The sequence below is a fragment of the Eschrichtius robustus genome, chromosome 12 (assembly GCF_028021215.1).
Source record: "Eschrichtius robustus isolate mEscRob2 chromosome 12, mEscRob2.pri, whole genome shotgun sequence".
In the NCBI taxonomy this organism is placed as follows: Eukaryota; Metazoa; Chordata; class Mammalia; order Artiodactyla; family Eschrichtiidae; genus Eschrichtius; species Eschrichtius robustus.
In genome coordinates, this window is record NC_090835.1 from 29,998,211 (window position 1) to 30,015,887 (window position 17,677).

A 17,677-nucleotide genomic window follows, 5' to 3' on the forward strand; every position below is an offset into this window, starting at 1 on the left:
TCCTAATTTGTTTGTGCAATGTACACCGGCCAGGTTCTCTGAAGGGCATTGGAACACCTCCATCAGAAATGAATGGGTTTGTAAGTCACAGAGGGTAGGTTACTTCCAAGGGGTGCACAGCAGCTTCAGAGGGTGCAGTTTTGTAACCAGAGGCAGAACGATCGTCTCGTATCAAGAAGGAAGCATGACCAATCCAGCGGAGTGGTGAGCACCCCTGGAATATAGGTTTTCTGTTAGTCATTTCTCATCTGCCCACATGTGGTCCCGGTGCCAGGCACCTGGCTGGCTGGTGCTAGGGGAGCTCTTTCAGCGCTGCCAGACATATGCTGGACATTCAGAGAGAAGTTTCCGAGGTCAGCCAGCATCCTCGCTGCTCCGTGGTGCTCACCACTTGTGCAGATAACTTGCTGCTCATCTGCTTTCCTGTGGAAAGCTTCCCGTTAGCAAGACCTGATGTTAAGGTGAGGGAGAGACCCAGTAAGCAAAACTCAAGCCAGGGAGCGGCACTGCCCATGCTCAAAGGCCAGACTGGCCTCCCCTCCTTCACTCCGCCAAGTCTGGACTCCCTGTGTCTTCACCCGATTGCTATTCTTCTGAGCCTAGAAAAACTGGGTGCTGAACAAAGGTGATGCGACCAGTGAATCCTCCGATCCTCTTCTCTTCCAGCACTTGCGCCGCTGGTCCCACAGGGAGGGAGAAGCACCTGCTTCTTTTGCCCTTTCTTTGGGTGCTTCCTCGCTCGGCTTCAGTCCCTGGCCTTCAGCCAGTTCAGAGACTGTTCAGATACCTCCGTCTTTCTCTGGGTGTCAGCACTTGCCGATCGCTCTCAGCTTTAAGTGTCACCTCCTCAGCGCAGTCTTCCCTGATCATACCATCTCATGTACTGATAGTTCTCTTTATTATTCTCTCTCATGGTTGTAATAGACTTGATTCCTTGCTAATTGCCTGCCTTCTCTCCTCGAACGTAAGCCTCCTGAACACACTCGGCCTTGCCCAGCCTGCTTACCACTGCACGGTGCAATGCACGGTGCCAGCACATGGAAGACATCTTACTACTTGTTGATTAATCGAATGAGTTCTGCAGACAGACAAACGAGTTTCCAGTGTTTGGGGGACCCATATTTGCAACCCCCTAACCTAGTTCAGCTTCTCCAAATGGGTTTTATTTTGAGGCCCAGTTGTAGTTGCCTGGAGCATTGTGTTAAGCAGGTTTCTGAGGCCATGTCTATGGCGGTGAATTTTTGGTTGTGTACTGTCTTAGCACCCTCTTTGGGGATAAGCTGTCTCGCCTGGACCATGCTTCTAAAGTTTCTGTAAGGCGCCTTAAAAAAAAAGAAGCCATACTGTAGCAGGAGCAAATAGAAAATAAAATGTTCAGGAGATTCAAACGAAACCTGAAATTGGCCCTTTGCGGTTTCCCTTTCCTCATTCTGAGTACCACAGGTTGACCTCACTCTAGGGAGAAAGGAGGAGAACACTCTTGTTCAAACACCAGTGTCCTAAACATGGAGGGAAAACAGGCTTACAGAGCGTGTCTGGCTGAGGAAATTGCTTTTTGAATAAATGCTTCCTTCTCTGAAGTTTGCTTCATCACAAACCTCCCTTTCCGAGGGCGCTTCATTTCATTTCTCGGTGACAGCATGCTTTTAGAAACAGGAGGCCTGAGGAAATCACACTGGTAGAAATCTCTAGTCCCTGCGACTTCACTAATTTCCTACCCACGGAAAACCCAGGAAAACTCAGATAGGGTGGAGCCTGGGGCGAGGCGTCCGTGACCAGCAATTATTTACTGAAAACTGCCCTGGGAGACAACTGCCCCCCTCCCCTGCCCCCCCCCCCCACCCACAGAGGAGGCACCCCAGCTCAGAGGCTGATCTCTAGTTGCAACTTTGGTTTTCTTTTCTGGACTGCTTTAGTACCCATGTTTTCAAAAATGTTAACCAAAGGAAAATTTTCAGAGTGGATCCCTGAGTGAGTGCACTAGGAGCCAGCAAACTGTATTTCTAATCCCAACCAATGATTGTTCCTAATTAGCCCTGCGATGTTCTCCTGACTTACATTCCTAAGAGACTTGGATGATTCATCTGGAAAACGGGGACGATGAACTTGCACAGCCAGTACGTTGGGAGGGAAGCTGTAACTTAGAGACCTACTCTGACAAATGTTTCTTGAAAACCTACTCCTGGGTGTCAGACACAGCAAGCAGTGAGGACACAAAGATGGATGTTACTGTGATTTGGTGATTTCTACCATAAACATGGGAACTAGACAGGAGGCTTGTTACCAAATCAGCTATTGTTGAGTGCTTTTTTTTTTTGGTGGGGATTTTTTTTAATAACTGGAAGAGCAAAGAACTCCTGGGTGAGTGCGATTGATTTCTCTACGGAACCCTCGCAGCCAGGTTACCGCTGTAAATGGCACTGTCAGCTGAAATGCTAAGCCCCACTATTAGGTAGGATCAGGTTCATCCCTTATAAACATGAAGCTCACTGTAGTAAGCTATGAGGAAAATTTTAGCAGTGGGGTGTCCTAAGAATAAGCCGAGTTTGCCCTTCACTCTGTCTGTGCCGATGATTCTCAAATGTAGCGACTCCTATATCAACCCCCAGTGCTCCCTCACAGCCCCCTTGCTGAGTCCTGTTCCTCAACTGCCCTGATGCCACGCTGTCAGGAAGTTCTAGACGGTGGCCGGCAGCACGGCAGATCCAGGTGGGCCTCCCTTCTCAGATGCACATTTCAGGTTAGCTTCGTGGCTCGCTCCCCTGACCGGAAGTGACCCCTTTGATGTTTTAATTAAAATCAACTCTGCATAGGGCCAGAAGCCACAGTTGCTTTTGGCTGAACTGCTCCTAACAAGCTTCTGATGGAAAACTGCAAACTTTAAAGTCCCACCAATTAAAGCGATTTTCTGATGGCAGGTGTGCACCCCAGCAAACCGGAATTGTTCACCTGGGTTTGTACAGGTTATTAGGGTGTATGGGATGCTCTGACGACCATTCACAGTTTAGTCAGTTGACTAGTATCTCGTCCAAATTGTGATGCTGGCAGTCTCATTTGCCGCTTTGGCAATCGGCTTGACAATGTGATACTTTAATGGATACTTGGATAAGCAGTTGGGTTCTGTTATAGCACAGTGGTTTGGCAAATACTTTTGGGGGTTACAAATTCTTAAACATCAACACTCTATACTCCTTGAAAGTAGGATGTCATTAATTAATATAATAGCTTATTTCAGCATTTTGGACCCATTGGCAGCACTAAAAAAATCTTTTCCTTCTACTCAAGCAAGTTAGGCTCAAGTCAAAGCTTTGGCAACTAATCAAATGATGAATGCTCCATCGGTTACCAGAATTTCTCTCCATAAAGGGCAAAGAACTGGGCTATGGAAACTCAACAGTGAACAGAGGGAACTGCAGGTAATTTGGTTGCAGTAATCTAGTGGTTAGTCCAGAGTTTCAGCTCACAGGATCCCTCCCATGGAGAGAAAGAAGGGAGGAAATGAACATATTTTTGCCCAAAGAAATATTTGAAGAATCTCAGGGTTCTAAAGAAGCAGAAGTGGCAGCAAGAGGTTGATGACACAAGTTGTTTTTTTTTTTTTTTTTTTTGCCTCAAGTGAAAGCAAGAGGTGATTCATTAGGACACCAAGAAAGCCCAAAGTGGTGATAATCTGCTCAATACCCAGCACTTAGAGAAAGGACATTTGGTGTTTGGGGACAAAATATGTGCTCAAAGGATGCTGGCTGTATGTGTATGAGAGAGACAGAGAAAGTGAGACAGCATCAAGATCATGAAATATAACTCAGTGCCAATCTAAATGGTCCAGAAAGGGTTCTTAGGGACTTTGGGACTTTGGGAAGTGTTCTGCACGTATTGAGCAGAAACGGAGCGATTTTTCACACTGGTTCAGAGCAGCCTTGAGCAGGGGAGCCAAGATCAATGTTTGCTTTACAGAGTGCCTGGAAGGCAGCATGAGAGGCAGAGGTCCGTGTACAGGGAGGGGCCGAGCCTTGTCACTAACTGCACACACTGCACTAACCGACCACCACACTGACTGTGGGCACCTGAGCGCCGCTCCACCCCTTCCTCGTGAGCCTCCCAGCTCCCACCACTTCTTCTCTGGCTGCTGCACTAGCTTGTCTCCCTCTAATTCCCCAGCCGGGCTATTCTTTATGAAAAGTTATTCTAGTCCTTTTACTTCCCTGCTTCTAGCCCTTTAATATCTTCCCGCTGCACCAAAGATAAAATCCAAACCTCCTAGCCATCCCCACCAGCTGTAAGGGACCTGCTATCTCCCGCAATTACTTTTCCAGCCAGTTACTCAAATGCCAAGCTTCCTTTTCCCTCCAGGTTGCTCTCCACTTGCTGTCCTCCTAGCCCTTTGCTTCATGGACCTCTAATCATTGCTCATGTCGCAGCTGAAATGGCACCTCTTCATGAGGCCTTGCTCCAGACACCCCCTCCCCCAAAGTCCCACCATCCCTGCACGTCACTCTGCTCTGATTCTCTTCAGAGCTCTTATCGTATGAAATTATTTTGACTTCTAAGCATCTGTCATAAAAAAAAAAAAAAAATTCTGGAGCCTTCTACTGTTCAACTCAATAAAAACAACCACGCCCACATGGCTGTCACGTGTTCTAAAAGGCCCAAGCTTCACGTTTGCCGTCACTTCCCCCACCTCCGCTCCAGTTCCCACCTCTGGACCATCTCCCAAGGTGAATGCCATGTTTAATGCCATATTTCCCACGTTTTTACTTAATATATTTTCTAAATTGACTCTTATTTTTAACTTAGATTTACTTTAAAAGGAAACTTGAGATGGCATCATAAATGGGAGATAAGCCTCAAATAAATAAGATCTAAATAAAACCGTCTTATATTCTAGCTAGAGTCTGGATGGCACCTCTCATTCTGTTAGAGGTCACACCGGTACCATGTTCAGGACAAGCTCATTCCGACGGAGACTTGCTTTTTGATTACTCAGACGACTGAAAGGTGATTGGGGAGGGAATATCTTTCTCAATAGGGTTCAAAACTTTTTGCAGTTTTGAACTGTAGAACTGGAGGCCATCTTTTGGGCCACTGGGGTGTGGGTCCCTTCTTTAAGCAATGGAATGTTAAAGCTTCTCAAAATGGCAACTAAGTTTCAGCTCTCTCAGCAACTCTGATAGATGGGCAGGCATGGCTAGGATGCCAGGGCAGCATTCGTCACGAAAGAAAGAGTAGTACCAGAGGAGAGTGAAGCTGGCGATGGGCACAGGTTACAGGAGAGCTGGCAGATACCTCATGTGTTTGCTGAAGCTGTTCCCATTGCCCAGAACAACCCTGTCCTTAAAATCCCATCACCATCTTTGGAGCCAGTGCAAATCCTGATTTTTGTAAGTCAACCGCAGACCCTACCCCAGTAAGAATTATTGTCTCCCCCAGACATCCTGAGAGCACTATGATAGAACTACTAGTCCGGTATTTATACCATACTGACTTGGACTAAATGATGTGTGTGTGAATGTCTGCCCTGTTGGGTGGTGAGACCCCAGAAGGCAAAGGTTTTTGTCTTATTCATCTTTATAGCGTTCATAAGAGCTAGAACGGTACCTGGAGTATATCATGTGCTCAACAAAGGCCTGTTGGCTAAATTGAAAGCAGTAACAGAGGGTCAGATCTAAAAAAATGGAGGATTTACTTCCCATTGAAATTATTTTCCTTGCAATACTTTATATAAACACCTGCCTGAGCAGAACGATCAACCTGTAAGAAACGGTTTAAACTCTCCGCTCTTTATATTGTTTTACAAAACTAATAACAATGAAAGATATTGATGAATTTTAGACCACCACCCAAGTTTATATTCAGCCACTGGCTTCTTTGAGAAGTGGCTTTAAATTGTTTTTCTGCTCTTTGAAGATAATTTGGCATTTTACTACAGGTTAGTTCTAAATTCTGAAAAAAACGTTTAAATCATTGGGAATCATTCCTCCTACTGTATTCCATTACAGAGCTATAAAAATGTCAACAGTCAAGGCAGTTTGAGCATTACATCAGGGAATTAATCATTGCCCCACATGCCTCGTGAGAATACACTCAATGCACGGGAAGTAGCACAGTGTCAAAATCGACACGTATCAGTACTTCAATCAGAAATCCTGTTAACACTACCTTCCCCCAAAATCATTTCAGGCAGATAAAGCAGGATGACTGCGGATACAGGTTTTTTTTTTAATCTCTTTTCAAACCGGTATAGAAATAGAATTCACTTCGAGGAGCCATCACAGACTTCCCTCTGTGGAATGTGAATAAAGACTTTGGTTCGACTTTCTGCAAACTTTGTAACTTTGGCATGAGCCTTCCTCAAAGAACCACGCTTCTGAAAAGAGTTTCAACTCTTGCTGTTGCATAAGGAGAAGGGAAGGAATAGATGTTACATCAGCCTTGGTGTGCTGAGCATATTCATGATTTAACTTCTGTGGCCTCACAGCAGGGAGGAAAGAGATGAAGAACTATACAGCATTGAATCCCAGGCACCCTAGTTGAAAGAACTACTGTTATTTTATGTACTACTAAGAAAGAAAAACACTGCCAATTAAATTATGACACACCATTGATAGTAGGACATGCTTTGATTTCAGATATGTTAAAATGGGAAAAACTGTGCATCTCAGGACAGACGAGCCGTGGATCTTAAACAGTGCTAATGATTTCCTCTGCATTTCATGCAAAAATAATAATAAGCCCCAGAATGCATAAAATGCTAGCCTTGAATTTGACCTTCCTTCAGACAGTCTCCTCCATCTTCTCCAGGATTCACAGCTAGGTGGTTTTGGGAACAACCGAAATAAAACCAAGCACTTCCTACGGTCCCTTCCTAAGGGGTCTCCAAGACTGAGTTGCCAGATAAGATACAGGATGTCCAGGTAAATTGGAATTTCAGATAAACGACGAATATTTTTTAGCGTAAGTATGTCCCAAATACTGCATGAGATATAGTAAAACAAATTAACTGAGTGCCCTGTATTTTTATTTGCTAAGTCTGGCAGCTGTGCTCCCGGAGTAATTCTGACTGCATTTGACCTTCACCACATGCTTTTTACTTTAAGGACCTTATTAACCTTTACCTGTCAGGAGCCTCCAGTAATACTTCAGTCACTTCTTACAACAACTCTGAGAGGTAGGAATTATTGCTGGTATTTTAGGGCTGAAGGAGCTATTTCCTCCTCAGACTTGAATGTCTCATTAGATTCGTTTGGTTTGGTTTGAATTCTGATCATGGCTGTTAATCCTTTCACACAGTAGTTAAGGTCCAAAAGATAAAGGTCACTGGGAAACCACGAAGATGGTAAAGGCACTTTTACCCATGGAAACAACCTCTGTGGGTTGGTCATTGGCCACTGTCAGGGGACAGTATATCCAGCCTATAATAATAACAATAATAATGATACTAATAGTCATGGTAGCAGCAGCAGCAAACACTCAGCACCTCTTACTACGTGTCACGCACGTCACTAATCAATCACACCTCTTACTACTCCGTTTTTACAGTTCCAGAGCAGGGTTTGCAAAGGAAAGCCTCCATACTGTCGATTGAGTCGCAGGCAACGGGCTTAAAGGCAAAGGTATTATTTCTGTTACGTGTATGGCCTCTGTCTATACACACAAACTTCTCCCAAATGCACTGCTTCTCAAGAGCAAGTGCCTGAGAAGTTTGAAAAGAATCCCCACACCCAGGCTGCCCCCCAGACCAATTAAATCAGAATCCCTGGGGCGGAGCCAGGCATCTGTAGTTTTTAAAGTTCTCTATGTGACTGCAGTGGGCATCCGGGGTTGAGCACAGCTGTTCTAAGGAAAGCCACACGCTTCCATCTGGGGCTTTTAGGAGGGAAACCCCTAAGTTTTAAAAACCATATACAACAGAGCTTTGCAAATACAATTAGTTTTTGTTTTACTAATTTCCTGTTTCCCATGGACAACGTATAAGCATTGGCACAACGTTGCCATCTGTAAGGCATATGACAATAGCAGACGGGAGCCTAATAACCAAGGAGGCATTAACGTTTGCAGGCCCTAAATTTTTTGCGTTCATCTGGTACGATCTGTGTAATGAGACCACTTAATGCTGGATTTCAACGTCTTCCGACGGCAGTACCACAAGTGGGAAGGCCATATTTTCTGGGCTTTGCATCGTTCTTTGTCATCCTATGGAATTGTTACAAGATGGATTTATAACAGACCTAAAGGTAGTATCAAAATGAAAATTAGCTCCTGAGTAGAAAAATAGCAATCCCGTTTGCCTCGCCTGTAGCCATTGCGTATATCTGCTTCTGCAAGGAGGGAAATGACTTCTTAATGTGGTTTTCTTCCACTAAGGAGAATTAAGTCTATGTGGCAAAACGTAAAACCACAAACATATTTGTGTCCTGGTTATATGCTAATGAACCTCATTTAGGCTCAAACTTACGCCGAGTAGAAATAGTGCTCAGCTGGAGGGCCAGGCTATCGTTCCCTCACTGTTTTGCCTTCTGTATCAAAGTTTGCTCTGAAATAATGGGGACATTTCTCCATCTGCTCTGCTGCAAGCTGCCGGGGTGGGGTGGGGGGGTGGGGTCTCTGGGTCAGAGGGAGAGTGAGTTGGGCCTGAAATAGCAAACTCCACTATTTTAGTCGTGAGGCTTTTTTCCTGAGTCGGCAAGATCCTTTGTCAAAGGATCTGGCTTTTGGGTGACGGTACCCGGTGAGCTGGATCTGGGGAACTATTCACTCTTTGGTGGCACTGCAGTTGCTCCAGGATAGACTAAAAGGCAAAAATTGCCAGGGACACCCCGGCACTACTGCTCCTTGCTGGGTGATCTCCAATAGGTGAATGAACTTCCTCGGAACTCAGTTTCTTCCTTGGTGAGAAGGAGTGAAGCAGTGCCTGCCTTGTGTATGGTAAGGATTAAATGAAATGATGCACAAGGAAATAATACAGGAAGAAGGAACCGCCCTTTACATCATCAATACTAGTTACCATTGGTGCTATTAGTTTGCCTCAGTCTCCTCAAATGACTTAACACGAGATAGTACAGTGTGCCTCCTGTAAGAATTTATACCCTCAGCATTTTACAGTGTCTAGAGCCACGCACAGGAATAACGAATTTAGTTAATAAAACTAAATTGCAATAGGAGACTAAGGGGAAAAACTGAACTCTTCTAAAGAGGGTTCTGACAACACCTCTCTCTCTGATAGAATTGAAATTTTATTCACTCAATATGTAAATCTGAGACATATACAAAATGTTTTTTAAATAAATATGGGTATCTGAAGAGGATTTTAAAAGGGTTCCTTTGTCTAAGACCAACTGTTAATTTTTTGATGCTTCCTCATTTAATTTTTTATTTAGTTTTTCTTTGTTTTTTACCGTTTGCCTGCTTGAAGCCTCTTTTGATGCATGTACTCTTTTATTTCTTACTCAGTACTCATGGCCCTTCTATTTATTGTTCTCATAAATTAGCCCGGGCTGTTTTGGTTCACTGAGCAAAACTGCTCAGAGCTTATATAACAGAGGCTAAGCCGAAGAGAAGAGGACGTAAACCCCAGGCCAGCTTGGGGAACGATTGTGGGTAGGTGGCAAACGTAATGCCTTCAGCGTCTGGGAAGTAAAACGAATGGACGATGCTGGCCAAGCGCAATGTTCGAGAGTGGTGAGGGTTTTGGTAAATGGCAGGATGTCCCCCGTCTGTGACGCCCACTCCCAACCTCGGCAGACAATTACAAGGCGGTGAAGGGACCACATGTAGCAGCCTAATCTAGTTATTGTATTACAAAAGCTGGAAACGTGGATGTGTACACAGAACCTCCCCATTTTCAAATTCTGGCAACTAATACAATGAAAAGAAAGACACACGCGCCCCCGGCCTCTGATTTGCGAATGCTGTTCGGCCGCTCCCCCAAGACTTGTTCACGGAGATCCCAAGGGCCTATTAATGAGCCTAGTTTTCTTCTCCAAAGCTCCAGGAACATGACAAAGAGAAGGAGGACTCCCCAACCTTGTGGAGATCGGAGGAGGAGATGGCAGCCGAAGCTGCGGCGCTGCGGGGCTACTTTCAGTGACGCAGGTAAAGACTGTACGTTTACTTCATCATCGCTCAGAGCCCCGCCCCCCGCAAGAGCCTCACTCAAGAAATAATGCGGACGCAGAAAAGCAGCCGCATCCACTTCCTACGGTGGTGGTTGCACAAAAGTTAAAGCCCGAGTGGAGAGGGCCCTGACCCTTGCGGCACTTGGTCCAATCTCTGGGTCTCTCTTCCCGCCTCCCCATCACCTTCTACATACCGCTCCGGTCTGTTCCCTTCCTTCCAGCCCACCCCAGGCCCTTGTCCCCTCTGTCCGCTGTCCTCTCCATTCCTGCCCCTCTGCAAGCCAATCGCCACAGAGCAGCTGGAGATCGTTTGTAAGGGAGGCAAACCCGATCCTTTAAAAAATCAAAACCCTTCCAGGGAGTCCCACTGCCCTCAGGCTCAGCTCTCAGATTCCTGTCAGGCTGCAAGGAGCCCTGAACCAGCTCAGCCGCACCCAGGAGGGCTCTCCTTTCACTTGGGCCTCCTCTCCTGGCTGCTATTTGGTAAACTGGCCCCTTGGCTTTGGCTGCCAGGAAGCTCAGGCCAGGCAAAGAGAATTGTCTCTTTCCATTAATGATGTTTTACTATTGGGAGATCACAGATTTAAGACTCTGATAGAAAGCCATAGCCAATCTCCTTTCCAAATTTTTACACAATGTCAAGGGACTCATGCATCTTCTGAAATGTCTTAATAAAGAGGGTGCCCATGAAATCTTGGGGCCTACCTTGAGTAAAAAAAATGATTCGTTTTCTGAAATTCAAATTTATCTGGGTCCTGTATTTTATCTGGCACCCCTGTTAATAGACCTCCTTAGGGATTATGGACCCCAGATAAAGAGCCTCCTCTCTAAATTGTTTTTCTTTTCTAAAATTGTCTGCTTCATCTGGTCTTGTGTGAATGTGTTTATGTTATAAGCAGCTGAAGTAGATCAGATACAAATTAAAAATGCAATTAGTGAACAAATACCGGTAGCAGCTGAATTATGTCAAATTGTATCAACCACTTGGTGATTATGATTTTTAGCTAGAAGACACATTGGTTGTAGTATTATGTTTTCATTTGGAAATGTGAGTCTATTTTGGTGAGTTTAAAATACATGTGCATTTCTTGGTCTTTCTCTCCCCACCTCCTCTTTAAAGACCCGGTGTCAACTACCTCCCCCCCTCCATTACTGTTCACATATGCTGTGTGCTCAGGCCCTTGCATTCTAGAAAGCTTATTTCATTCTCCCATGTCACTGGCTTGTCAGCTCTGCACCCAGTTGCCTGAAGGGATATAGCATGGTGGTAGCAGAAGCTGTCTTTGATATTTTATTTTTAACCTTTTGCACTGCTGTTTCACCTTCTCATCTCTCCCTTTCTCTCCTCCACCTCCCCTTAGGATCAAGCTAGTTTACCTAAGAACATAGGCCTATGGGCATGAATGCAAACCTTGTTCTATTCCTCTTCTGAAAGCCGGTGTGTCATTTTGGGGTGTTCTGTTCAAATGCGGTCACCATTCTTCAGACTCGATTTTCTAGGCTGAATTTTTTTCTTTTTGGGGTTTCTTATATAATGGGCACTTTCAGGGAGAGGCAAGAAAGCGCCAGGCTTTTCCCGAGGCTGGCTGAATTGTAGGATTCTATCTTACAATGTGTCTTCTAGACTGTTTAGAGAATTTAAACTTCTTACCCAAGTTTCCTGTATGCTTTGCTTTGTCAGCTTTTGCTTCTGTCTTGCCTTGAGGCCTAACTCCCCTGTCTGCCAGGTGAATCAACTTGCCTCATAAGTCTTGCTAGAGAGATATTCACCTTAACTTGTCACACAGACTATTGCCAGAGAGCCTGTGGGTTTCTCAATGAACTAACATTAACCTCTCTCTTTAAGGGTCTTTTGCTACAGACGAAACAAATCACCTTCAGTTCTCCCAGCAGTCAGACGAATGAGAACAGGAGGGATAGTGAGGCCAGTGAGCACACAGTAGTAACCTGGCAGTGAGGGACTTGAACATGGGCCCTAAGATTTCACCACGAGCGCCCTCACCGCCTGTAGTGTGAGAGGGACCGTATATAGTTCTCTTTAGAGACAAAGGGGAAAGGAAGCATTCATCTAGGAAACCTGATCACGGAGTTGGTCCACCTGGATCTTTGATACCTACTCTCCTCCCTTTTCAAAGTGCACCTATCCACCGAATGTTTACACAACGTTAAGGGGTTCGTGGAACTTTCTGAAGTTGGTTAACAAATAGGGCTGTCATGCAAGATATGGACACACCTAGACTTAAAACGGTATTCAGTATTTATCTGAAATTCAGATAAACTTGGCCTCTCCGAGCTTTCCTGAGTGCACCCTCAAGCAGCAAGTCAAGTCAGCGTCGGGCAGAGCCAGTTTAAAGGCTCTGATGTTGCGCACGCCGCACAGCACACACACAGGCAGATACCACGGGGCTCAGCCCCGGAGTCGATGACTATCGCCCACATTACCGAGAATTTACAAGACCTGGGTTCTGTTATTCTGCCATCTTGCAGGTGATGACAGAACTGAGACTCACTCAGTGATTTAAGTGTTACTCTAAGGTAAACGGCGAGTAAGTGGTAGAGCTCAGACCTGAACCTAGTTCCACCCCGAAAGCCTTTCCCTTCGTCTCTCACCACCCACCTTGCTTGGAAGAGCCCGTGTGTCCAGCCAGCACTGCCACCCTATCCCAGCCCCCCCGTACCTTCCAAATCGTCTCTTCAGCCTCTTCACTGGCTCTACTGGCCTCGCCGGCCGCTCGGCCAGGACGTCCCTCCCCTGCTGGGCTTCCTCGCCATCCTATTCACCACCCTCCAGCACCTGCCTCCCCAGCAACAGCCAGCCATGCTGCAGCGGGCTGAGCTTGCACCAGCTGACTTCCAGACCTGCCGACTCCTGCCCTCTTTTCTCCACCACTCGACCACGTGCCTAGGTCACATGGCCTTGGGCATGTGCAGTGTGTCGCGCAAATTTCATTTATTCCCATTTTGTCATGATTTTTCTCATCTTTGTGTACCACTTACTACTTACCTGATTGATTCACCTTTAAAATTTCAGGTTATCTTAAACTTTATGTCTTAGCCTCAATGAGAAACGAGTATTACTTATTATTAGAAGTTAAGCATAAAAAAAAAAAAACATGAAAGAAAAACAGTGCGGATGAATTCCAGCTCTGCATAGTTGCTTGCCTGTAGCTATCAGGACTGAGGTTGCTGGTCATCCTTAGAGAGGTTGGCACCAAACCAAGGCTCTCCATTTGCCCTATTCAAAAGGATTAAAAGAGAATTACCTACAGAGGGATTCAGTGTAGATCAGCTAAAATGATCTTAAACAGGCCAACGATACCCATCTTTGGAAAACAGCAGCAGAGGTCAGAATCCAAAACCTGACCACGCTGACTCCAGACCTGCTCCAACCCCTAAGCTAGTGCTCCCCGTGTCTCTCCCCCGGCACAGGGAGAAGCATGGGGGAGGCCAGAGTGAGCTTCCCTGGGGATGGGAGGCCGCTATCTGGTACCTAGATGGAGGACTCTGGGCAGGAAGCCCTGCACCACACCCCACAGGCACACTCAGTCTCTGGGCCGATTGGATCTGCTTGCCCTTCGTCTACCTTAACAACCAGCATACTGCCGAGAAGAATGTGCAGCCTCATGCCCAGGGATGCCCTATCTAGGAAACGGGACTGTAATAGGCAAAGAGCTGCTCTCTGCTGAATGCTTGGTGGGGAAGTACCCAGCAACCCCTCAGTAAGTAACCAACCTTGTTCTATAGCTTCTTTATGCATAAACCCAGACTAATCCTCAGCATGACAAGACTGCCAGAGGACCACAGAGATAAACATTCCCAAGCTAGAAACCGTTTCCTCCGCCTCCTGAAGCCATCCTTTGTTTGCTTCCAGGAATTCAGCATTTGCCTTCTGCTTAGGTGAATTTATGCATTGCCTCCCCCTACTGGGCTGAGCTCCTGGGTAGGGGTTTTGCGATGGCTCTTTTAGTGTATGTTATAAATCACATTAGATGACAGTGGATCTGCATTTCTTATCTAACCTTGCATCCTTCCTGGAACATAGTATTTTTCTCTAGGTACTTAGTACTTGGGTTTGCTGCCGCTACACACCCTTGTTTATTATCACCTCCTGTCCCCACTCCCACCCCATGTTGTAGTTGAGTGGGGTGTGTTGTTTGTAAAATATGCAAGCATCGCCCCTAACGCTGATAGAAAGTCAGAGCGGAGCAGGTCTCCACACCCTGCTGTGTCAGCAGAGTTCGTTTGTAATTCATCAAACTCTCCTCTGTGTGTGCCTTTACTTTATAGATAATTGGTTGCCTCTCATTTACTCATAACACAGCCGTGCAATTTCAAAGCAACTGAGTCAGCCCAAAACAGCATTATTAGTAGCTACAGATGTACTGTCAAGGCAAAATTTTGACACTAGAATTTTTGAAAAACATCACCATAATTTCAGCCACTGGACCACACATATCATAATCATGGATAGTCAAAGTGGACGAGAAAGGACAGGTTTACTTATTTAGCACACGTTCTGGTCACTGAATTGTACCTTTTGAAACCTACCCCAACAGCTTAGAAAAAATCTCAGCCTTCTTCAAGAGGGTCTCCTCTCAGCTCAGCAGCCTCCAATGAGAAAGACCCAAGGAGCAGATCATAGTATTCATGTTTCCTCAGGGAAGAGGAAGAGTTAACTTCAGCTCCTTGGTCAATTCAGTCCTAAACCCACTAGGTAATCCCCATCTCGGGGTGCCTTCAATACCAAGGAAAGTGTTGGCCAGCACTCCTTCAGCCCATCCCCAGATTGATACAAGAAAAGATTTTCTTTAGCATGGAAGTGTAAGATAAGAGATGATCCCTTGCCCTTGTTTAAGGCTAGTGATATTTTAGTATGCTCTAAAGCTCTCTAGATAAAGGATCCATCATCTTTTAAACAAAGATATTTTAGTTTGCTTTTTCTTCCTCTCCTGCCCATGTTTCTACTGGATTATGCTGCCTCTTCCCTCCTTCTGTGTAGACTATGTTTACAGAACCAAATTTCAGTAGCAAGGAATTAAAAACTCAGTTATTTGGATTAGCTAAATATAAATCAAGCCCCTATGGCCTAAATTGGGAGTGATAAACCATAGGATCATAGAGACTTTAGAAATAATCAAATCTAATGTCCCACTAAATGATTTACTTTATCATAACCCAGAAGAGGTATAGTAGGTTTAAAAACCTACCTTTATAAACATTCTTTTAGATAAGTCCACCCCATGGCTCCAAAATGGGTTTTTAGTTCTGTTTCATCATTTTTAAAATGCTTTACCAAGATCCAGTTTTCTCTAAGATGTCCCTAATAGTTCAGGCAAAAGATTTCCCAGGCCAGTAATGGTTAAAAGAATCTACAGAACTGTTCTGTTGAGATTTAATTCGACTGGTGGTAGAAAGGACTAGTGTCCTGTAGTCAATTTTAACTCTTCTGAATCTCGGAAATACGTGGTCCATCAGCACGGAGTCTTTTTCAGAAAAGTGTAGTCCAAATCCCAAAAGTAATTTTTAAAAGTTTCAAGCTTGGGACTTCCCTGGTGGTCCAGTGGTTAAGGATCCGTCTTGCAATGCAGGGGATGCCGGTTCGATCCCTGGTCAGGGAGCTAAGGTCCCACATGCCTCAGGGCAGCTAAGCCCACGAGCCTCAGCTACAGAGCCCACACACTCTGGAGCCCACGCGCCACAACTAGAGAGAAGCCCGTGCACTGCAATGAAAGATCCCGCATGCCTCAACTAAGACCCGATGCAGCCAAAAAATTAATCAACTAATTAATTAATTTTTTAAAAAAATTTCAAGCTTTCCTTGCATCTTGCAAAATGATGATAAAGCCTATCATCACCATCATCTTCATCCTTATCTCATCTCCAGAAATGGATAATTTATCACATATCAATCTGCATACTCTCATATGGCAAAAACCTTCTAGAAATGTCTACCCACTCCCAAGACTTTTCTTTTTCTACTTGCTTCTCTCCACTCTTCCACTCTTCTCGTTTTGTCTTTGTCTCTGCCAGAAAGGATGGTGGGGGGAAAAGACCCTCCTGGAGGTCATGGGCAGTTAATATGAAGAAAGGCTATGAAAATTCACCTGAATAATCTTGGACTCATCATTTACTACTAGCTAATATTTATGCAGTTCACTCCAGCCTAACCTGTCCCTCAGCCACCTCTTATATAGTTAGTGCTCCATTATTTTGACACTCCAGGGGCATCAATCAAGTTATCATGTGGGCATGCAACCAATCAATTCAGGATACATTAGCAAAAGCAGCTCTAAATTGTGCTCCTTCTGGATTTAATACTTCTCTGAGGATCCAGAAGACCCTGTAGTATCTTCTACTACCTCCAATTTATAATGAATGGTGGGCCACAGAGACTGCAAGGGCCCATCAGCTGTGCCAACGTGTAGATGCATTATGTTCCCTCTGATTTCTATTTTAAAGATAATAAATGATGGAAATGTTTGAGTTATGAGAAATTAGTTCGAACAGTAATTAAAGAACAAAACCTGTAGGGCAGGCTGTTTTGAGACCACCAAAAAAGAAGTGTGACTTCTGCTTCTAACAGAACAAATAATTTGAATCAACCTACCCACTGTGTTCAACTAGAAAAATTACACAAGGGTATAAGAAAACATCTGTTAAAGGTAAAAAGGTATCACAAGAGTACAGGGTCAAGATCCAAGAAAGGACAGAAATGCAGAGAGAGGAGCCCAGGATGAAGGGTTGCCTTTCCCCTGAAGGCATCTATGAGTCTTAGAGAGGCAGATGGAGCTAAAGCAATAAAAGCTGGGGTGCCAATGGCAGGGCCCTTTCTAAATCTCCCATACCTGGATGGGAATGTGAAGATCTGGGAAAGTGATGCCCTTGGAAAAAGAGTGAGCCAGAGGTAAACCAGCCCTGGTATCAACTGCAGCCCAATTTCAAAACATCTGGGTAGTTGAGAAAGTCTCAGTCCCAGAAATTGAAGTAAGGTGATTCTAAATTGCTAGTCCCATTGGGTTCCTGGAAGAAGCAAAGAAAAAAATAACCTCTGGAAGAAAATAAATCCATTCAAGATCTTAAATTATTTCTGTAAATAATTTTTTTTCAAATAGAATGCCCAATATGAGTGTGTATACATACACACGCATACACACACTCTGCACAGTAACATGAGGAGACAAGTCAATATAACCGAGGTTAGAATCCCCAGACACAGCCATTAAAATAACTGTGTTTACTTTCTTTTGGGATAGAAAGGACCAGGTTGAAAAAAAAATCAGCAGAAAGCTGGAATCTATTAAAAATACAGAGATGATGTAAAAAAGAACCAAATAGAAATTCTATAACTGAAAAATCCAGTAGCCCAGTGAATGAATTTAGCAGCATATTTTTTACAGGCAAAAAGAGAATTAGTGAACTTAAAGATGGGCCATATGAAAATATTCAGAATGAACCACGAAGAGATGAAAGGAGAGTGGGAAAAAGTAGGAGAGGTCAGAAGATACAGAACAGACTGAGAAAGTCTAATAGATACTTACGTACAGTTCCAAAACAGGGTTCTAGTG

General features: G+C 44.7%; 1 protein-coding gene across 11 annotated transcripts in view; it reads left to right on the forward strand.

Moving 5' to 3' along the window:
• The window catches only part of FHIT (fragile histidine triad diadenosine triphosphatase), a 1,501,152-nt gene that overhangs the window by 1,467,758 nt on the left and 15,717 nt on the right, over positions 1-17,677 (forward strand). For all 11 annotated transcript variants that reach the window (XM_068557818.1, XM_068557827.1, XM_068557828.1 and 8 more), the window contains one exon: positions 9,983-10,089. In XM_068557818.1, the coding sequence (XP_068413919.1) occupies positions 9,983-10,084 (102 nt within the window). In that variant the 3' untranslated portion in view covers positions 10,085-10,089. The remainder of the gene's footprint in view (positions 1-9,982; positions 10,090-17,677) is intronic.